At 35.6% G+C, this 24,517-nt stretch overlaps 1 protein-coding gene across 1 annotated transcript in view; it reads right to left on the bottom strand.

Annotated features, from left to right (window-relative positions):
* Positions 1–24,517, bottom strand: part of LOC113240498 — a 220,763-nt gene that overhangs the window by 128,796 nt on the left and 67,450 nt on the right. The window contains exon 3 of the mRNA XM_026477822.1: positions 1,455–1,542. Coding sequence (XP_026333607.1) covers positions 1,455–1,542 — 88 coding nt within the window. The remainder of the gene's footprint in view (positions 1–1,454; positions 1,543–24,517) is intronic.

The raw sequence follows: 24,517 nt of genomic DNA, 5'->3' as shown, positions 1-24,517 counted from the left end.
ATTAAATGTAAAGGATGGATGAGACATTTAATGCCACAACTGCTGATACTGATGTTGTTGACCCAGCTCAGTGAGTATTAACTCCGTTCCACATTTTAGTCCAGCCCAGTTTCAGTTTTAGCGCAGTAGTGCCCCTCAGAACTTTGCGATTTAAAGCTCTAAGTGACTACTGACGCCTGTGCGTGCCGATTACCACTAGGTTGACGACTTGTTCGTCCAGTCACACCAGTCAACTGCAGTGCCACTCAGAGCCTTCAATTGCAAAGATTCCGCCACCCTGGGACATAAAGTGAAGATGTCCCATGAGCATATAATTTCACCGTTACCCTTCAAAACCGGAACGCAGTAATGCTCACATAACTACTCGGCGGCAGAATAAGTAAAGTGGTTTTGCGAAGTCCCAGGACGGACTCTTTCATAACTTTGTCCTATTCTATACTTATGATAAGAACGCTCCAAAATGTATGCTGAGTGCGCTGTCCAAATGGTTGTTTTCCTTTGCTACCTGGAATTCAAGTCCCAGGGGAGTGCTTATTTCAAAGGAACACTGAATATAACGCTCGGTTAAAATATTTCAGACTGTGTTCTCTTGAAACCAGACGTCGTGTCGCTGATATTGGAACTCTGCACAGGATGGTGCATGGAGGTACATCGTCGCTAAAGGCACTGGCCTTCATCAACTTAAACCTTCCTCGTAGAGTGCGTAGGGTCGCCATTGCCAAACCATTTATTAATCTCGGAAGGTATGCCCCCTTGAACAGACTCATACAGTTATAAAATGACTGGACTGTGACCGGAGACGGCGACAGACATCTTTTATGTAGGGAACACTAAACAGCTTATTGGCATGTGCAAGCAATTGTTTCATCTTTAAATCCTTTGTAATCAATTATTGCTAAAATTTTACATTTTTAATTGTTTTTTTTATTTTAGACTATTTTCCTTATCACATTGGGTAACTAAATTTTTAGTGCTGTATACACCTGTAGCGACTTGGCACCTTAGAATAATAATGCATAGAATGATAGTTTCATATCAAACGAACTGTCACAAGTCAGGCAAAAATCAAATTCATGTAGGCTAGTTTTTAGTAGTAGGTTAATTTTCGGTTTTAGTGAATATTTATATAAAAATACAAGTTGAAACGCGTTACTTCCTTGTGGAATGTGATTTTAGTATCTATTTTATGTTTGTCTGACGCATTTTTACACTCATTTACCGCACATTTTGAGCTGTTCGCGGTTCAAGTTGACCTTGAGCATTGAAAGCCCGCCCGCTCGTGTAGGCCCATTGGGCGCGCTTCAATTTGCCTCACTTAGCGTGAGCGGACTAGGTTTCTATGCGTTATTATTCTAAGCTTGGCACCTTGTATGGTGAACGTATGTATATTTATTTCTAAGATTGTTTCGAGTTAAGTTGATGGTGTATCTTTCAATAAATAAATACGGACTCACCATAATAAACATCGTCGAGCTCTTTGTACCTCTTCGCATTGACGCTGATCCTCCAACTATATAACAGTACCACCAGTATTGATATATTCTGAAACAAAAAAAAACTCATAATAATAACATGCTACACGCCTAATTATGTACAGTTACATACACTGCTTTATCTACACACATATCATATTCTCTGTGATGTATTCAGGAACCGCATGTTACGGCTGGCGAAATGGCGGCAAATATTTTTTTTTTATTTTTTTTTTATTAAGGCTTTGGCAAAGCCAAAGAGGATAGGCAATTTGAGGCGGCATGTTTGGATTGACTCGGGATTCCTTAGAACTGGCTGATACGGGTACTTTAAGTTCGAGATTCGTATAATTTCGCGTTTTAATCTTCGATTAAGGTATAATAGCACTATCCTATTCCACTTTAAACTAGTTTCAAAAAATAATTGAAAGACAAAATAAAAACGACACTTTTCCGTCCAAAATGCCCAGAGCGAATCCGCGGCAAATAAACTTTTCTCACGCATGTTACAAAACTGTACTTTTTATTTTTAATTCATAGACAAACTAGAATCGGCCCCAACTATTATGATAGTCGTTCGATATCAAGTAACGTGTGAAATTGTCAATATTGTTTGCAATTGACATTTCATTTCGAATAAAACTTCATCTCGACTGATATTAGAATTGAGGTCCAATCAAATTGTTTTGTTTTTCAGAGATGTTCCAAATTTGAATGTAATAATAACATCGAATTCGATATTATTATGAAGCAATAATAGAATTTCCCAGATAAGAAATTTGTTCTAACGAAACAGTTTACCGTTATGCTGGTCGTAATTTGAGGTCTTCGAACACATTATAGAGAGTTCATGATATGTATGTAAGATAAATATTCTTTATTGCATACTGGGACAAATATACAATAATACAAAAAATTACAGGTACAACAGGTGACCTTATTTCCTAAATGGCAATTAAATCAAATCAAATCAGGCAACCTGGGTAGAAGGAAAAAGTATCTAAGATAAAGTTAATTGAGGGCGCAACAGAATACGTATTTAATACACATACTGCATATACACAAATGACAAAAAAAAAACGAAATATATATATATATATATATATATATATATATATATATAGACTGAAGTAGGATTGTATAAATAATAATACTCAAAATTTTAATCAGGTAAGAATAGGAGAAAAGAATAATTAGAGTATAATAAGTTAGCTTATATAGTCCTACAGCTGGACATAGGCGTGCTCTGGCAATGGGAGGGCTTGGCCTGTAGTTCCCACGCGGGCCCGATGCGGATTGAGAACTTTATACATATAATTCTTAATAATTTCTACGGTAAAAATAAATTAAATGTTAAAGTACAATCACTGATTAATAATTTGCCTAAACAAATTAAGCAGGCAATTAATGTCAAGAACATAAAATAAAATATAAGGGAACATTTTGTGAAAACTTTAAATGTTTAAAATTAAATGTGTACATATTTAATAAATTACGTAATAAATGCTTACCGTCTGCGTACTTATATGTATACATATATCTGTAAAATACTGTTTGATGTATATGTCATTGTATCAGTATTAGGTATATATTAAATAAGTAATTAAATTGCTTTGCAGATATGTGCGGGTTTCCACACAATGTATTCCTTCACCGAAAAGCTCATACTAAATTTCGCGCATAAATTCCGAAAAACACAGAGGTCAAACAAACAAGCCCTGGGTGGAACCCACGCCCATTGCTTGATAGGCGATAGGTTACACTACTAGGCTACCACAGCTTTAGCATTAATGGTAGACGTAATTGGTTAATGACTTGACCTTAACAGTCAGCTGTGACCATGGGACATGTAAAGAGTCCGAAACCGTTTTTATAAAAAATAACACAAACATACGCGTTTCGGAATAATAGTTTCATTTCGAGTTCTCAGGTTTTCGCGAAACTATTTTTTTCGGATCTAAAAGCGGTGACATTAAGTAGTGATGTAAACGCGCGATTGCATCGCTATACTTGCGATTTATAGGCGATTGCAACGATGCAAACGTGGGACTGCATCGATGCAAACGCGCCAACGTGCAAACTTTGCCATACACGAAGTTTGAAAACTATAGTTTCACTATTGTGTATAAGTGTGTTACACTTCTTTGTTTAAGAACTTTATCCTAAGAGTCTTATCATACTAGCGAAATGCGAGTGAATTCAAAGCCATGCGACAGCGTGGCGTGCCCGCCACGAGCACGCAGCGTCATCGCTGCGGTCGTTTGGCGATTTGAGAGCGTGCACGTCATGCTGTCGCATCGCTTTCAAATTGCCAGTGTGATAACACGCTAAAAGGTTATTTACAGCTTTTGCGTACCTACTTTGATGGCTAAACTCCATGATATTAACCCGTTTAGCTCTTGCAGAAGTAATACTACTTACTTCTTATACGATCTTATAATATTCGAAATATGTTTCAGTTTCAGTTATAAGTTACTTACCTATGAAATAAAGACTATTTAACTTGACTTTTACTTTGCAGTTATTGGTTTGTGTTATATATGTAATTGTTGTTATGAATATGTTTATCGTTTACTCTGATTTAGTGCTATTGTATAAACTCATGAATATTTTTAGTATTCTAATATTAGATTCTTCATGACGAGATTGACTCTTCTTACTTTTTAAGTAAAATAAATATTTGCGCAAGGCGTTATCTCCAATACCTAGCAAGACATTTTACTTGCGAACAAAAAAGAATAACACTTACTTTTATAATCCCCTCATAAGAATCTGTCGGCTTTAAAACAAGATATCTATGAAAAACTCTGGTTTATATATTTTTGATTCAAGATCTCGCCTAGTACTTACAAGGGTATTCACCTAAACCTATGTCTCTTTTTTATTTAGTAAATAAGTATATTAGTTAAGTACTAAATTATTATCAAATTGTGAACAGTAGATGTTTCTTGTTACTTTTTTTTGATAATATCAAGTGACGGGACGAACGAGTCGTGTGTCTGATGTTAAGCTAAACGCCTGTCCATAACATTACAATAATGTGTCAACATAACTAAGGGTCGTATTCTAGAACTCTACTCAATGCGCAAGTCAGGATTTGAGTATGGTTTAAAGCACTCGAAATCATACTCAAGTCATGCCATTAGGGTCGTATTTCCAATGCTTGTGTTTCCAGTGCAATCCTGACTTAAGCATTGAGTAGAGTTCTGGAATACGACTCTATGATTACAATCTGGTACAGGACTTTGTAATATCATATTTAACTTTTAAGGTAATATGATTGTTATCTGGTCTTGTTTTGCATACAATAATAAACAAATAAATAAATAAAAGTACATTTTTGATTTTATGTCGTAACTTTTCATTTAGGAGAGAAACAAAAGGGATTGACGGAGTTATGAGGCGAGTGTGAGCAGGGAAGTTGATAAGAGCCGACTAAGGCGCACTTACTATGACCAAATTAAGGACGTCCTTAAGAAAGACCAGGTCAAGAATGCCCTTGTTAAGCGAAAGATGTGTATCGGTAACATACCTAATAAGAAGCTAAGGTTTTTGCCTTCCCCGATGTCAAAAAGGCGTGAAGTATACGAGTGTGTGCGTATTTATTGTTATTTGGTTTTATTATGGGATAACATTATTTGATAATTATTTATCTATTGTAAATGTGCAGTTTTTTTTTAATAAACGATATTTTTTATGATTAATGTTAATTGTTCCATCTATATTAATTGATCTACGGATAAATTATTCATTAACTGCATTTATGGTAACATTATCATTATGTTTAAACATACTAAATTAATGTTAGATGTCAAAAATAATATTTGATCCTCTTTTTAAACGACTTCAAAAAAAAGGGGGTTGTTATTTCGACTGTATGTTCTTTTTTCTTTTTTTTGTATGTATGTTACGCGATAACTCCGGTATTTGTGAACCGATTTTCATGATTCTTTTTTTGTTGGAAAGGACCCCCTTTCCAACAAAAAAAGAATCATGTACCCACTTCCATAGTGGTCCCATTTCATTTTGAAGAAAATCATCCACCTCGAAGGGTGGCTGTTCACGCATGAAGATTCATTTTTATAAATAGCGCCTAATTTTAATTTAGGAACAATTTCTTTAATGGTTGATTTTGCTATTTCTCCAAGTCAAGGCGTTTTTCTCTCAATATACTTTGAGTAGTGTCGTAGTGAGCACGTATTTTTATTATCTCCAGTGTCAAGTCCTGTATAGTGGCGAACTAACTTAGCAAATAGACGTAATTCCACGTACTTTTGAGGTCGGTTTTTTTAGTACTCTGTACTGAGATTATTTTATTATAAGTCTTCTCTATTAACAATTGATGACATTTATAACAAGTATATCTTTTTATTTGTTCTCTTTATAAATCTTGGTTGCTTGGTTGCTCTCTATTAGTAGGTTAGGTTAGTGTGACCGGGCACGGCTGCTTCGGTCACTACCTACGCAAGGTGGCGCGGAGGGAACCGTCCCCATCGTGCCACGAGTGCGGCGCTGCGGATGACACCGCACAGCACACCCTAGAGGTGTGCAGCCGGTGGGATGAGCAGCGCCGCACTCTGACGGGGACTGTAGGGCAGGACCTCTCGCTGCCGAGTGTGGCTGAAGAGTGAAGGCTCAGTTCACATAAAATTTATTAAAGGAAGGAGTAAAAGGGGAACAGAAAATTTGTAACAAATATACAATGACATAAAAAACAGGTAGAATAGCATAAAACACTCCCTTACAACGGATTAACATAAAGTTGACACTTACCCCAAAAGGGCCTGTATTTGTATATATATCTAATGCTTTTAAGCAGTTAAAATAAGTGACGTTAACAAATTGAGGATTGAGGTTTTCGACGCACACGTCCTTTCTCTTAAATAAATATAACGCACACACACTCAATATAGCCCCGCACTAGGGAAACCCTGTGTCGCGGGTGCCATGGACACACACATAGACAACCTCAAATTACACCCAAACTCACGCGAGAAATAAATGTAAGCAATACAAATATACAAATATTTCTCCCGGTCCGGTAATCGAACCCGGGACCTCTTCATGGCAGTCCGGTATGGTAACCATTCGGCCACGGAGGAATTAATCTTGGAGAGTTTTGACAGGAATGAGAATAACGAAGAAAAGGAATTAAAAAACGATTCAAAATTTAAAATGTAAGTGGCCAGTAACCAGAAAAGAGAGTGATAAAAAGGTGGGATGACGTCACAGTATAAATTACGGCACTGAGTGAAGGCGTGCCAAGGATGATGCTGAAGAATTTACTCTCAAAAACAACCTCTCGAAAGATACATTAATTATTTGAAGTAGATCTCTTTTCTAAGTAACTATTAATAAAGGAAGGTAAAATCGTAACAAATTAACACCTGTGCCTTATATTCTCATTAGTCAACACTGGAATCCTTTATGAACTCGAGATCCTCAGAGGCAAATGTTGTCGAATTGCTAAGGGCGCACGTTAAACTGTAGCACCCGTAAACATATATTACACATGTGTATAATTTTAGAAATCATCATTATGTTTTAAGCACCTACCTGCATAAATAAATAAAAAACGTGTGAAGCAATATCGAACAAGTTATGCACCTAGGAAATGAAACTATTTTTCCGGATTTAAATCGCGTATATTTGTTTTATCAAACAAACCAACGTTACGGACCCTTTACAGGTCCCATAGTCCCGGTTGACTGAGGTGGCACAGGTATCAACCAGTTATGTCTAATATTGGAACAGTTACGTCTGTATGGACCTGTAAAGGGCCCAAAACGTTGGTTTGTCGCGATTTAAATCCGGAAAAATAGTTTCATTTCCTATATGTAACAATCGCGAAAACCTAAGAACTCGATAAGTTATGCACCTGGTGGTGAGCGACGCGTCCACTCATAACAGTTGCAGTGACAATCAAAGTTTTAAAACGCAAAGATCTGTGGGACACTGCCACTGCGCCCGTCACCTTGACACATAAAGATAACAAGTCCCACGTGCCTGTAGTTTCACCAGCGGCCGTACCTGTTATTATTTTTATAATACCAAGTGACGAGACGAACAAGTCGTGCGCCTGGTGGTAAGCGACACACCTATCCATAACAGTTGCAGTGCCACTCAGAGCAAAAATCTTAGGGGCATTGCCACTGTGCCCGTCATCCTGAGACTTAGGTTGACAAGTCCCATATGTGCCTGTAATTTTTACAAATCGCTTATTCTTCCGGAGCGCAGTAATGCTCACAATACTGCCTGGGGGCAGAAAGAGGTATAATGGCACTGTTTCTCTAGGAAATATATTTCACAAGAAGGTATTTTTTCAAGTTTTCGCCTTAAATTAAATAAAAAACATACATTCCAATTTTAAAAAAACACATTACAATACGAAAATATTTTTATTTTAGGTCTCAAGTATAAACCTGAAACCGCTCCATACTGAATGAAATTCAAAAAGACGCCATTGTTATTTTTGCATTGTACCCTTTATTTGCAACAATTCATCAACGTTGACTACTTGTGCAAATGACAGCTATTGAAGGTAAAATAAAGTCGACTGTTGTACCCTCCTTTTGTCTTTTGTTTGTCTCTGTATTTTGTATTCGGGTGCAATAAAGAGTACTTTGTATTGTACAGACATTTTAAAGTTAGTGAACACCTAACTCCATTCTTAAACCCTGTTAAATGGTTTTCTGGCATTTATAAATCTATACAACTTCTATAGACACCTTTCTTTGGTTATTAGAGTAACAAACAGTCATTTTGGTGTTGTTTTATTTTGCCGTTATACGTTTAAATCGTTATACAGTGAAAAGCTAATCAAGCTTGATATTGTAGATAAAAAATTCAAGTCTATGCCCCTTGAGATAAGAACGGTGTAGAATCCAAAGAGTAAATTTTGACATGCTCATGACTATACGTCCAATCATGCACACATGTAGCTTAATAACAATGATGATACCCTTGATAAAAAAGCAATATGTGATCGTACGTAAAAAGTGCTTTTGTCATATGAAAGTATTGACCTATCAACAAATGGACGACGATCCGTGCTTAAAAAGTAATAAATTCAGCTTTTTAAAGCGTACTGCCAAGTTTTCTACACGTGCAACCTGTGGACCAACCTATAGAAGAAGAAGAAGCTTAAGAGCATCAGCGCCTCTAGTACAACAATGTTGTTGGGACTGCTACGTTTATGCAATGCGTCAGACTCAGATTACAAAATATAGGCAGATGAAGCGCGCCGAACACGAAAGTGAAGCCACGAAAGCAAATACGTATTCAAAACAATACAAACTCGCGTCAGTTCTAAGCACAGCGTCGCATTGTTTGCACGTTACGAGTGATTAGTTATTTCTCTTTAAACATTGTAAAAGTTGTTCCCAAAAAAAAATAAGATGGAATATCTTTTCACATAGAACTATTATTTAACTGTTTTGTAATTTATTTACCCAATATTTTTTGAGATTTACTCGGAACACAAAATCTGAACATAAATAATAAATAAATAAATAAATAAATAACGCACACACTCGACATAGCCCCGCACTAGGGAAACCCTGTGTCGCGGGTGCCATGGACACACACATAGACAACCACAAATTACACCCAAACTCACGAGAGAAATACATGTAGGCCATACAAATACTTCTCCCGGCCCGGGAATCGAACCTGGGACCTCTGCGTGGCAGTCCGGCATGGTAACCGTTCGGCCACGGAGGCAGTTAGAATCCGTATGTGTTGCCAGTTTATTTCGACATAGGTTTCCTTAAAATTAGACAAATATACATGTGTGGTAAGATCATTGATTAATTTGTATTTTTATATAGAAATTAAATAATGCATGCATTATATGTACATTAGGATGTTTCATTTTGTTAGGCAAAAAATAAAATTTTTGGAGACTTTGCTTACGCCCCAAGTCTGAGTGATGTAAAAAACATATATGCCAAATTTCTAGAAAATTGGATAACATTCAGAGGTTGCACACTTTGATCACTTTTGTAAAAGTGGGCAAAAAATACGTTTTTATTAATGTTAATTATTTTTATTGAGAAAACTACAAATTACGAACTTAAAATTATATTAAAACTAGACGCTAAGATTAATAGGTAGTGTGGTACCCAAAAGATGTGTTATATAATATATTAATCAACTTTTTTTTATGTGATACCAAGAGACGGGATTAACAAGTCGTGCGCCTGCTGGTAAGCGACACGCCTGTGCGTAACAATTGCAACGCCACTCAGAGCTTTAAATCGCAAAGATCTGCGGGGCACTAACACTGCGCCCGTCACCCTGATACATGAGTTGACAAGTCCCACGTATCCGTAATTTCACTTTGAACAATACAACCCATTGTAATGTTCACTTTGTGTTTTTATCAGAGCAATTCCTCTTTCTGTGATACCATTGACCACCTTAATAGCGTTCACATGGCTTCATAGATATTCACTTCGAGTATTTTGTCACGTCGATGAGCCCAAACAATTCAAACAAAGTCTTTGTTTTCTTATTGGGTCAGGTTTTATCATTTAAAATCGAATTTTTTACCCTCTATTCGTTTAATTTCCTTTTCATTTGCACGTTTGGTTTCTAAATTTTTAACTATATTTTCCTTAACAATCTTAATAATACGCTCGACCAAACTAACCAATCTTACGTTCGTTTCTGTCAGAAGATAGTGTCTCTTAGCAATTGTTGTTTGAAGTGTTCAGAAGTTGTAGAATATACAAAACATTCTTTGGAGCCCATCGACTTACAATCGCCTCGTGCCAAAAATGAACGTATATGAGGCTGACAAAATATGTAACTCATATCATTGTCTTCTTCTTATCTTGTCTTCGGTTCTCGTAGAGGTATATTGAACTGTTTCGTAAAGAGGACAATTTTAAGTGCATATATTGCCTTTGCCGTCCATATTACTTGATGCAGACTCCCTGAAACTCTGAAAGTGAATCGTTTCTAGACCAACCTCCTGGATACACGAGTAAGAGTTGTAATAATCTTAAACCTTTAGGATTGACCACCGTGGTCGAGTGGCTAGCACACCGGTTTTCATGGTGTCGCCATATTGGAGGTACCGGGTATGATCCGGGTATGATAGGGCCGGATCTACGAAAAAAAACTAACTTTTCTATATTTACTCAGATCTGGGTATTTGTGGCAGTGTCATAGTTTCCAATTTCCATAACCTAAGTACTTTAGTTACAGACTTTGGGGTCAGAGCGACGTTTGTGATGTTGTCTGTTGTTGTCTAATCTTGAGGAATTCGAGATCCTAAAAACTTACTACAAGGTACCTTTTTTTCGTAGCCAAATTCCTACTATGGTTCCCACTTTATTAACCACATTTAACTACAAATTAAAGAAATACATGAAAAGCCCATTAGTGCAAGGCACTTCAATATTCGAAATTTCACTAGTATGAAATAAAAGTGAACAAAGTGTGCAACCCCTTAATATTATCCAATCATCTTGAAATTCTGCATATATATTTTATACAGCACTGAGACTCAGGGCGTAAGCAAAGTCATATGAAAATCTAATTTTTTTTAAATGAAACACCCCAATATACATACAGGCTAGTCCATTTACAACGGTCTAAAATTGTTTTTAGGTAACTCAGATTTACCTATATTATTCTCAAACCAATGTCTAATAGCCCTTTCGGGACGGTCTAATACGATTGTGCGGATAGCAAAATCGAATTTATCTCATCAATTTTACGTCTGTATTGGACGGGCCCCGTGGCACACGATTATGCGAGAGCCAAGCCTTAAACTCCCGCGTAAATATCGCGTCTACGTCAGTTAGCCAACAGTTTCGGATACGTTCCGTTTGGTGGAAAATTGTGAGTCCAGATTTGGCGATTGTAAGTATCATTTTCTATATATTTTTATGAGTATAACTTATTAGTATTTGTTGATTCATTAGATATATAAACAATCAATGTTTTGAATACACGTACACCGATGAATAAATAAAAAATTGTAGTGTGGTGACGTTTCAAACTTTTCCACACAATTGTATCAATCTGGGCCGTACGTTACTTTTCGCGTCTATTAAAACTAATTTCATCTCTATATTTTTCATAGTTATTCAACAACGGTAGACATTTTAAGCGTTGCTGCTAACGCAGACGTAGTATGTTTTTCAGGAGACGTCAGTGATGATGACGAAGAAGAGGATGTGCAACTGCATCCTAATGAAGTCATGGACGATGCTACCTTCTCTTCTTCAGCCTCCGAAGAAGACAGCGAAGATGACAACATTCTTCTGAGCGAACTAAAATGGAAGAAGCAGGCCTATAATAGCAACCCGTAAGTACTACAAGAGTCGTTCGTCCTTCAGGCGATGCTCTAACGCATACAAAATATCAATTGATGATTTATTTTGTAAGAAGAAATGTTTGAGTTTTTTTCAATAAATTATTTTATTTTTATGAACAAAATGCCTATTTTAAATAGACTACCTTGAATATAAATTAGGAAAATTAAAGGTTAGGCCCGCACTAAAATGTTTATGGATAATGACTGGCCCAACCATCGTGACGCTCACAATTGTACTTAGGAAATGAAGGGCCCAGAATAATACAATTGTTGGTATCTAGTTTTTTCAAGATGGCGCCGGAAAATTGGAAAAGCGATTTAGCGCCAAATTTAAAATCTGCGACCCCGAATTACCTATAGTACATATTCAGATGTAATAAATTCGTTGTAGTTTTGGAGCCGGTCCGAAAGGGCAATCCATTATGCACACAAAAAAAAATGTAGCCCGATAGATACATACAACTTTTGTTGTTGTGTGCACATGTCAGAAACAGAATGATTTTGAAATCAAAACGTGTCAATAAATTTAAAAAAATGTATTGTAATGTATTACATAACTTCACAGGTTGTAAAGAGTTTCATTGGGAACCAAACAATTTTTGTCTAATTAGAAGATGATTATCAATGCTATGGAATTGATTACAAAGTCAATTTAATAAAAAAAAAAAAGAATAGTATTTGATGGCGCGATTGCACTACATTTCAAAATCAGAAACGAATGCTCGATGTATAGACGCGAAACAGTATTAACAAACAAAAACAGTAGTAAAAAATAAAGGTTATTAAGATATTGTGTATGTAACTGTGATTGTAATAAATATTTTGCATTATCAAAGCCTTTCAATTTTAAAATATCTTAAAAAATATGTTTTCCTTTATGTGATGTAAATAAAATAACAACAATTACATATTAACTTATATTGTATATAATTTGTTTGATATCCTAATACCACTTAAGTACCAGTTGCAAAATAACATTTCCAGTTTGTAAAATTAGTATTACAGAAAGCAACACAAAAAAATACGAGAGTTTTTCGCTGCATCTGGCAATCTTACCCGCACACAAATGCGCATGTCCTTATAGCGCCCCTCCTAGTTGTCACGCACACAATAAATGAAAAGCGGCTTCATTTTGTTTGTTGCGTATCTGCCTATGTTTTGTAATCTGCCGCGTCAGGCATGTTTGCGTTGACACAAACGGATGACTTCCAAGCCATTATGCGTAAAAAGTCAGCCTTATTGTTCTGCAAGTTGCATGCCAACTCCAACTCTATACTGGAAACCATTGTCAGTAGATGCAATTCACCTTCTAAGCGGCAGTTTCTTTAGCCTCGCGTATTAAACATAATTTGTATTGCAACAATACTTAATTATTATTTTTAGTACTACTAAACATAGGGCATTAAATCACAGAAACAGCATCAATCGCGCACAGTCTTCGACTTCGACTGACAGCGCGCTTGTCAATCATGCCGTACGGTATAATAAAAACTTGCAAAAAAGTAAAATGAAAAAACACGGTGGTGTATAATATTTTCATTATGTTGGATAATCATGGTTATCATTTAAATGCGGTATTTTTTAAAGTAGTAGTATGTTATTTATATTTAAATTAATCGTAAACAGAAATTACAGAAAGAATTTAAATAATCAAATAGTAGCTAACTGTCCTGCACGTTGCATGCACAAAAGACAGAAAGAGACGTGATTGTTTACATAGGTTAATTCCGAACACTTTTCGTGGTTTTTGTATTAGACCCATCGTCCATTTATTGGTATGTCAATGTATGAAAATCACAAAAATAATACGAATTACATGAAACAAATTATGTATACGTGAAATTATATACGTATATGTGAAATTTTTAATTGTCGTAACCCGCGATTTATGTGATATGAAACTTTGTGTTTTCACAAAAACAAATGCATTTTACGCGTGGCAGTACGTTAAAGTTCACCACCCTTCGAAATTGATTGTACTTCCGTCTGAATAGAGCACAATAAAATATTCAGTACTATTAGAGTTATGCATTAAGGTATTGTTTTAGGCCTTGAGGCAACTTTCACAGGGTTACTTTTTTCCCAAATATTGGGTAACTTCTAATGGATTTAAGCTAGCAAAAGCTAACTCAACATCATGCGAGGATTTTCTAACATTTTAATTTAAGTAAATAAATCGAATATGATTAATTTTACTCGACTTACACGATGTGATCACTGATTATACAAGAATGGAATTATGTATATATATGACATTTTATAAGCATACAAAGGTTACCGACCGATAAACCTCTCTTTTGAAAAGTTTGCTTTTTGCAAATGTGACGGTATTATCAAGGATGCAAAATAACGCTGAAGAAAAAGCAATGAAAGTGCCGTAAGCATTGACTTACAATTATATGGACGTCGGGTCCGCGCTAAAAAGTGTCCGCACTTGTAAGGCGCTAAAATCGTATACAGAGCGCGACACTCCGCTTTAGTCTTCATTTGTTCTACTAACAGCGCGATACTGCGATGACATTACAATTTAAATTTCGAATAGGTTGACTTGGGACATTTTTTTCGTGGTTTTTGTATTAGACCCGTCGTCCATTTATTTGTAAGTCAATGGCCGTAAGCCTCATTTACTGTGAGAACAAATGAGAATCAAAACTCACTTATTCCTAATTTGAAACACTGCAAGATCTTGATATTGATTGGTTGTAGTTTCAAATTTAAAAAGAAATAACAAATTCTGGATTGTCAAAGTCAAAGTCAAAGATTATTTATTCCATAGGTAAAATAAATTTACACTTGAAATCGTCACATTTAAGCTACTGCTCGTTCACTACGCTGACCTCCCTGAGAAGAACGAGCAAGAAACTCTAGGGATTGCTCTTTTCAAATAAACTTAAATGCTATGCTATAATACACTTTGAATCAAATTTGTGTGGATTCTGGAGCCATGTCGTCTTTCCATACATCTTTATCTAACACGTAGTCTTCAATTTGGTAATATGATTTTTCGATGAAAATATTTTTAATGTAGTTTTTAAACTTAGGAAATGATAAACTTAATATATGCTCCGAAATCTTATTGTAAAAACGTATACAGTTCCCCACAAAAGAGTTGTTTACCTTGGTTAAACGAAATCGTGGTACCATGAGTTTGGACATAGCTCTAAGGTTAATATTATGGATATCTTCTTTCTTATTGAAATTATGTATATTTTTACGAGCATATAATATATATATTGTTAATATAATTTTTAACACCCTTGCTCGTAAAGCTAATGTAATTCCACCGGTTTTAAATATGTAAAGCGGGTCGTAAAAAACGCGTGTGTTACCAAAGCAAATAGTTAAGTTATAGTCCATACAAATTCCATAACAGTATTATTTGCCATTTCAAATATGGAACTGATCGCCGCCGCACGACTCCAGCTAGAGAGCAGCGCGCTGTTGCTATTCAAATTTCAAACAAATCGCCGCGCGGCGCCAGTCAGTAGGCAGCGCTAGCGCGCTGTTAAAATGGCGGGAAAGCAACAGTGTGCATTCACAGATTGAGTTTATTTAACAAAACGAAGAAGTTTTGCCCTGAGCCGCGCCCCTCTACTTCTACTGATGATACTTTTTTATTTACAACTAATGACGAATTACAATGCTCTTCTGCCGCCTTTCAAGAAGTTTCGTCGTCTCCAACATTTACCCTAATACAAAACAATGACATTATGAATAGTAATAATAATAATAACATAATTAAAAAACCAACTACAACTACGTATCATTTTAATAATTGTAATTTCACTAACTGTTTCAATAATTAAAAATGAACAAAATATAAAATGTTTTTTTTCTGTTTCCTCGCAAATGTGTTAAAAAACGTCGTACGATATACGTGCGTATTGGTTATAACATGCTCGGCTCAATTAAGCCTCAGACTCCGCCTCGCATGTTATAACCATCTTTACGCACTAATATCGTAATGTACTATTAAACTTTACCCTGTTGGTACATCGTTGAAAGTTCAATACCATCACTAGCTATCATTGCAAGTTACGACGTTTTGATATTATATTACCTGTACCGCCATCTAGCGGTTAATTGCTGAACGACGAAGAGTTGGAGTTATTAATTCAGTTCTCCAAAAAAGAAGCTTACTTACATTTTTTGTAACAAAAAATATTTCGATAAACAGAAAATTGAGACGTCGGTTTTTATTTAAATCCGGAAAAATAGTTTCATTTCTTATAGAAAATTGAAAATTTATTGAAATAAGACTTTCCGATGATATGAAATACCACCACGGGTAATATTTTTGGTGCGGATATCGTTCTTGCACTATAAAACAACACAATCAGGCATTTTTCTAGGATTTTACAAAAATTTGCACGAAAGAATGACACAACCATACCATACCAAGCGAAAATGGCGGACTGAGCTCAGATTGGTCTTTCGAGACCTATAGTTAGTTAGTTCAGACGCTAACTAACCATTTCTACTGTATTTATTGTTTTGTGGTCGCGGGTGCCTTGGACACCCACATAGACAACCACTATGTACACCCAAACTCACGAGAGAAATAAATGTAGGCTATACACTGCGTGGTAGTCCAGTATGGTAACCGTTAGGTCACGGTGGCAGACTAAACATACTCCATTATGTTGCTATTATTTAGCTACAATTAATACTGAACCAATATTCCCTAAAAATCTTAGATTATGCAATGAACCCATAAGGAAATTGCGTGAACTAATTACAGTAGACCCTAAAAGTGGTAAAAGGTTAGTGACGTAATTCAATTTCGCCAGCCCATCGTTGTATTTTTCACCATCTCATTGTTCTAATAGCAGTATCATTGTTCAAGTACAAGCTCGCTGTGGCCCTGTAAACTTCAAAGACCGTAATAAACCCCGGACGCGTAGTTTTAACGTTAGCGCTGAGCTGTGCTAGATTTTGTTGAACGAGATTGAATTTCAATTAATAAAATATTTACTTTAAACTACTTCAAGATCAGTCTCAGGAACTTAACAATAACTACGAGAACCAATCTCATAACACGAAAAACCATCAATTTTTTATTAAAACATGTAACTTCCCAACCAAAACGTCAGCATCTTCGTACCTATAAAAATGCATTTTTATGCCACATATCAACTCGCTTGCCAAACTTTAAGGCAAATACATAGGATAGGATTGGATTACTGACTATTGAAGGTTTAGACTATGGAAACCAAAGGACATGTTATATTGACATACATAAATCAGACGTTATATGTATGATGCATTTAGACGTTGAAAACAAACATTTTATTGTCTTTGTTTAACTACTGCGTGCCGTCATAAGCCAAAAGAGATAGCACTACATTGATTTATGTCAAACACTGGAATCGAAAATACGTAACGTCATCTTAAATGCCAACTGTCTTCATTTTACCATTTTTGTAGTACCCTTTGATAACCGTTTCCGGTTGTCAAAGGGAAGTACATCAAATGTCAAAACCAATGTTTGGCCAAATGTTTTAGTGAATTATTCGCATGAATTGTAATGAAGTGGACAAAAAATATTGACAGTGAGAACAATTAAGTATTGTTAAAAATGCGTCGCTGCAGCATTAAGGGGTGCGGCAGAAGAAAAAGCGGAAATCAACCGAATGTTACATTACACATTGGCATATGTTATTTTTCTGTCTATAAATGATTCATTAGCCTAAATATCTCATGTAATTAGACTCATTTAAGTAGTTTATTTGTAAATCTTGCCGAACTTTACTTTGGTTACTTTAGATTTCCTGTTTAGTATGTTTTGATGATTGTTGATAACGCTTACTTTGAGATAGTGTTGTCCTTGTAAGCAGACATATTATCGATATTCTGTTATTAAAACAATTCACTACGAGGTTTCTATTATTTCATTATTATTATTTTTAAAGTTTGCCTACAAACGAAAAAAGAAAGAAAGAATGGTTGAAAATTATAGGATGCCGAACAGAAATGAATTGAATTGCAGAATTGAATTGGATCAAATACCATCTTCGTTTGTTAGCTCCATTTTAAAGAGTAAAATTTTAATAGAACTTTCAATGTAACTAGATTACACGACAATGCTATTCCTCGTTACATTTATTGGTAAATAACCTTAATTTTAATTTTGATTAGAATTGCTCATTACTTACCTAGTAATAATAGCTTAGTATTAATCATACTTTGATTACAGTAAACTATACAAATTTGTAAACATAAAAACCAAAAAAACAGTTTCAACATTCAAGCCATACATTTGCATGTCGATATTGACTTATCTATGATTATGGTACAACACTAAATCCGCCATAAGTGTGGTAGTGGTAATTTTTGGTTTAGGTAAGTAGTTTATTCCGTAGATAGGGCAGCTCCTTTCCTTTATTCTTTTCCATCCTCTAAGATTGAAGGTAAGCGTGATGATGCAATCGTAATGATTCTCGCTCTCCTCCGTAATGGACGGTGTCAGACAGTTTTGTCATAGCTATGTAGGCAAAACTCAAAAGTCTTACAAAGATTTTAAAAACGAACATTCTCTACTCATGGTATACAAGGTATACAACCTTTTTAATTATTTAATCGACTTTAATTTTAAAAGGAGGTTCTCAATTCGACTGTATTTTATATTTTCTTTATTTGTGTATATTACGTGTATATTACGTATTTGTGAACTGATTTCGATGATTCTTTGTTGTTGGAAAGAAGGTACCTCAGAATTGGTTCCATTAAAATTTGAAGAAAATATTCCTCCTCTATAGGTGGCAAACTAGGAGATGAATCAGGTTTCGCGCTTTTCGGTAACCGGCTTCAACAAAACTTGGCAAATAGATGTAATAAATGAAACTATTTAAATTTATATTGAATTGATATTCAATTATTATTGTATGAAATTACTCCACTACTTTGTTATAATTATTAATACAAAGATCGAACACTCAGAAAAAATTCCTTCGATCCGGCTTCGAACCGACGTCTTCTAGCATACCGTGCCAGACGCTATACCAACTAAGCCACGGAACGAACCAGTGGACCTCACGAATTTTTCTATGTTATTTGTCGTATCTTTGTATTTGGTTTTTCAACGACTTTTTAACTGTAGCGCTATCTATGAGAAATCTTATGAAAGTATTTCGTCACCCAGTTTTTTTCGGATTTAAATCGCGTATATTTGTTTTTTAAAACCGGAAAAATAGTTTCATTTCCTATGTGTAACAATCGCGAAAAACTAAGATCTCAGAAAACTAAGAAGTAATTGCACGCACTTTTGAGGTCGATTTTTTTATTATAAAAATGTTACAAATTTGTTATGTCACTAAAACTTATTGACATAACAAATTTGGCATGACTTAAAACTCACGATTTAAATTGTTGAATGAACGAATTGGCCCAAAAATGTACCTAAAAATTTGCCTTCAAATTTTGCCAGTTACGACGTTTATTCATGAAAGTGTTCTTATCTCAAAACAAAGTCTAATCTGTTACAGCAAAGCAGAAATAGTATTTACGCAACCCAGACTTTAGTCCCAAAAGATGGGTCGTTGCACTTTATGATTGTCTGTCGGCGAGGCTATTTGTTTTAAATGAATTACCTTTTAATTGTCACGCTAAATAGTCTTTCCTTGTTTGAATTAATTTGCGTTAAAAAAGGGTATATCTAGAAAAAGAAGGGTAATGGGATACTAACTACATACAACACTTCATTTTACATGAAACTTTAAGGCTACGGGTCTTGAATACTACGTACAAAGAATCTTGATAATCTCAGTACAGAGTATAAAAAAAACCGACCTCAAAAGTACGAAGAATTTGCCAAGTTTTATTGAAATATCCCCTAGTTCGCCACTATACAGGACTTGACACAGGAGATAATAAAAATCGGTTCTCACTACTCAAAGTATATTGAGACAGAAAAACGCCTTGAATTGGAGATTAGCAAAACCAACCATTAAAATAATTGCTCCTTAAGTAAAATTTAGGCGCTATTTACAAAAATGAATCCTCAAAAATACGTGGAATTACGTCTGTTTGTTAAGTTTTGTTGAAATATCCTTAAATTCGCCACTATACAGGACTTGACACTGGAGATAATAAAAATCGGTTCTCACTACTCAAAGTATATTGAGAGAAAAACGCCTTGAATTGGAGAAATAGCAAAATCAAACATTAAAGTAGTTGCTCCTAAATTAAAATTAGGCGCTATTTATAAAAATGAATCTTCATGCGTGATCAGCCACCCTTAGAGGTGGATGGTTTTCTTCAAAATGAAATGGGACCACTATGGAGGTACCCTCTTTCTAACATAAAAAGAATCATGAAAATCGATTCACCAATACCGGAGTTATCGCGTAACATACATACAAAAAAAACCTATCATAGATAAATACCAGTCGAAAACGCGAAAAATGCGTAATTGCGCCATTATAAACTGCAAAAGCACCATAACTGTGGGTAAACGAGTAAACAGGAACGTTTCCTTCAACGAGCAAGTGATTTTGTAATCAGAAGATGCGTAATTAATTTTAAAAACAATTATTTTGGTTTTGTATGAATTTCGAGAAAACAAATACGCAACCGAGTGTGTGCCTCATTTTTGTAATACATTGCGGCTTTTACTTGGTGCGATATATTTGTGATCCTTTGTTAACACGCCTTGAATATCGAACGAACGCACTTTTGTATAACGCATTCAGTTTCGTGGTTCGGCCGCTTGTACATTTCTTTGGCCAAATTTAACATTTAGGGTCGTATTCCAGAACTCTGCTCAATACTCAAGTCAGGATTTGAGTATTGCAGTGAGCACTAAAATCATACTCAAGTCCTTGCTATGAGAGTCGTATTTCCAGTGCTTGAAATCATACTCAAGTCTGGTCAAATCCTGACTTGAGCATTGAGTAGATTTCTGGAATACGACCCTTACTGATGTATACGTTAGGCTACATTGTTCTGGATTCTGATCGATTTGGAAAACAAAGGGACGAACATTATTATGACCTTAGCAATATTATAAAAATATTCTATAACTATATATTTTGTTATAACGTTCAGTAACATTTCGTTTTTTCAGTTTTGTAGTATCTATTATCAGTAGTATCTGTAATTTCGATAATTTTTGCAGCACGTTGCCTCGAATGTCCGAATATAGTGAGCAATTAATTACATACATCACTGGACATGTAGTACGCGTAATACAAAAAAAAAAGAATTAACAGTGCGCTGTCTTTCGATCGATTCGTTGCTTTCGAGGACGAAGATGGTGTAGTTTATTCCACCTAAGATGCTATCTTGTAGTATCGTGTAGTACAGTACAAATATAATAATTATATTTGTACTTTCAATTTCTTCTAAGCCTTTCTTCTAAAAACACTACCGGATTAAATTAATTGATAATTGCACTTTAAAATATAGAACAAAATTCTTCTTGTATAATAAACTAGGCTTTTTGTAGCTGGAATAATCGCCAACCATCTTTGTTCCTAACACTAGACGACATTGAGTTTTTCCCTTATCTGATCTAAATAACTTTGTCTAGATCTTCCCTTTGATGTTCCCTACTAGAATGCTTCTAAACAAATGTCGCGTTGTATCAGATGCCTAACATCTTTACCCTGCGGTTCTCTATTGTCTTTAATTAGTTTGGTTCTCTATTGTGTTTAATTAGCTTCTCTTTTCCTGCACTATATTCACATCAAAATGCAATATTTTTGAATTAAGTAACAGTAGAGTTCCTTCTGAAAGAGTTCGTCTAGGGAAATGGCTTCGTTATCTACTTCACAAGTCAAGCAATAATGTGAGCATTACTGCGTTCCGGTTTTGAAGGGTAAGTGTGCTGGTGATGTTACAAGCACATGGGTTTGTCAACTTATGTCTCAGGGAAACGAGCACAGTGGCAGTGCCCCACTCTCTCAATGGCTCTGCAACTGTTAACGACGGGTGCACCTTACGCCTACTTCATCCCGTCTCTACATGTCAATAAAAAACATCAGGCAGAAAGGTATATTATCTTCTCTTCGAGCAGTCTCTCCTTAAATTAAGATAAATATACCTACTCTGCTAATAACAATAGATATTAAACTTTATTTAACTAGCTACTGTTAACGGAAGTCAATTAAAGATACCACAGAGTCTATTACAAGCAGAAAACTATTAGGGCAAGTTGATTTTGCAATTGGAGTGGCGCTTTGGAGAATGGAATATGCAATTAAAGTCACGAAGAAGTTTGCGGAGTCAATTATGCCACAAATGGAATTTATATGTCACTGAATTGGGTCGGCGACTCCCGTTTAGCACCGACTAAATGCCTTAAACAAACAAATCGACGTAATCGTCTACAAAGACAATGTACTACACTCATGGTAACATAATAGAAAAATAATAAAACAAAATATTTTTTCGTAATTGTAAGTAAAAATATAGCTGTTATAATTATTAATGCAAAAATCGAATACAACCTGACTGTTGCCAATTTACGGCAACCTATAAAGATTGATAGACCTGGCTGTGTGAAGAAAAACTTTCATTGATTTCTTCAAAGATTCTTCTCTCGGGAAAAAAGCCGGTAAAACCAGAAATTAAAGAACACACAAACAAATTCGTACAGTCCGCTCGATCAGTTGCCCTAGATTGGCATACCTACAGACGCAAGTTCGAGTCTTGTCAGATCGAAGAAATTTTTCTTCGTGCTCGATTTTTCTTTTTTAATACAAATACTATGAGACGGGACGAATAAGTCGTGTGCCTGATGGTAAGCGACACGCCTGTCTCTAACAGTTGCAGTGCCACTCAGAGCTTTAAATCACAAAGATCCGAGGGGCACTGCCACTGCGCCCGACACCCTCAGACATAAGTTGACAAGTCCCATGTGCTTATAATTTCACCAGCACCCTTCGAAACCGGAATACGGGAATGTTTTCATTACTGCTTGGCGGCAGAAATAGGTAAGATGGCAATATTTCCCTGGACAAACTCTTCCACAAGGACCTCTACTGCTACTAAATCTTTATATTAATAATTGTACAGTTTGCCAACTAATCCGTGTCTGTATGTCTGTGATGAACCTGTGGTTTTCAACAATCTGTACAGAAATAACTTAATAAAGAAGGGCAAGAAGAACCCTAGCGCCCTTGGGTGTGTGCCTATAACTCTAAGTACCCTAGAAGACCCTAGCCCTAACCATATAAGTGTGCTAAATAAATATACAAATAAGTTCAGGATATCTGCGCCGTGAGACCTAAGGCAACAGACGGACGAGGGGGAAGAAAATAAATGTAATGGGGTGGTTTTTCTCACTGCCAGTCTCACAAACTCACAAGACTGATAGGCTGACGGCTAAAGGGGACTTGGTCGCTGTGTGAGGATGCTATAGTCAGAAGATAAATTAGACTCGACTGCTGTTGGACCAAATGTATAGTGTGCCGACTAATGCATGTATGTATATCTGTGGTGTGGCTGTGGTCGTCAGCACACTGTAGAATAAATATAAGAAACTACTAGTTTCATAAAATAGTTGTTTGTTATGCAAGGCAAAGCTGCTGTTTGACACGTGTGTTTGTATTGAAACCTAAGAAAGCGAAAGTGACTAAGATTGAATCCTTAGCGTAGCGAGGGTTTCATGGCACAAGACGCAAAACAACTTTGCTGCCGAGCGAAACACACAACTTTTCACCTGACTATAATGAGGGAAATGGTAGATGAAAGAAAAACAGTTGAACCATGTTGAAGTATAACTAAATAATTTTATAAACAAAATTAGTTATCGTTGTTAATTTAATGTCAACAATAATAAGAATAAAATATACCAAAGGATCTACGACAAATCGCGTAGTTGAACGTGTCATTATGTTTCTTTTTTCATCGAAGGGAAAAGTTAGGTGCACCACAGTCCTTTGTAAAGTTCGAATTTCAAATACCTTTTCCACGCTATCGTGGAAAAAACAATGTTGCGCGCAGATTTCTAATGGGAAAGAAAGCCTTTACGAGCTAGTGAGGTGAAATAGTTATTTGTTATGCAAGGCTGCAAAGTTGTTGTTTGACTCGAGTACTTGTATTGAAACCTGGGCAAGCGATGGAAGCGAAGATTGAGCGTAGCGAAGGTTTCAAGGTACAAGACGCAAAACAACTTTGCTGTCGAGCGAGACACACAACTTTTCTCCTCACTATAGCGAGGAAAATGGTAGATGAAAGAAAAACAATTGACCCATAAAACATTACTTTTTTAAATTTAAAAGAAAAAGTTTATTTTTGGGTGCGTTCTGAATTTACACCTCATCAATTTTTATTCTTGCTTGTACTTATTTTGTGTGATTAAGTGATTATTGAAATTATTTTAGTTCTTGAACGAATTAAAATAATTTAATAAACACAATTAGTTGTCATTGTCAATTTAATGTCAACAATAATAAGAATGAAATATACCAACGGACTAAGCCACGGAACGGTCGGACTAAGCCACGGAACGGTTCGTTCCGTGGCTTAGTTGGTATAGCATCTGGCACGGTATGCAAGAAGACGTCGGTTCGAATCCGACCGGATCGAAGGAATTTTTTCTGAGTGTTCGATCTTTGTTATAATAATTATAACAAACTAGTGGAGTAATTTCACAAAAAAAAATTGAATATCAATTCAATAAAAATTTAATTAATACAGTGAATAGCGACATCTCTCGCCAGGACTGGTAGCTGTAAAGGTACTAACTGGGTGATAAATCTTTCATAGATTT

This window comes from Hyposmocoma kahamanoa, unplaced genomic scaffold (assembly GCF_003589595.1).
Source record: "Hyposmocoma kahamanoa isolate Upper Pololo Valley unplaced genomic scaffold, ASM358959v1 144, whole genome shotgun sequence".
Classification (NCBI taxonomy): domain Eukaryota; kingdom Metazoa; phylum Arthropoda; class Insecta; order Lepidoptera; family Cosmopterigidae; genus Hyposmocoma; species Hyposmocoma kahamanoa.
The sequence above is the reverse complement of the archived record's forward strand: the minus strand, read 5'-3'. Positions and strand labels throughout refer to the sequence as shown.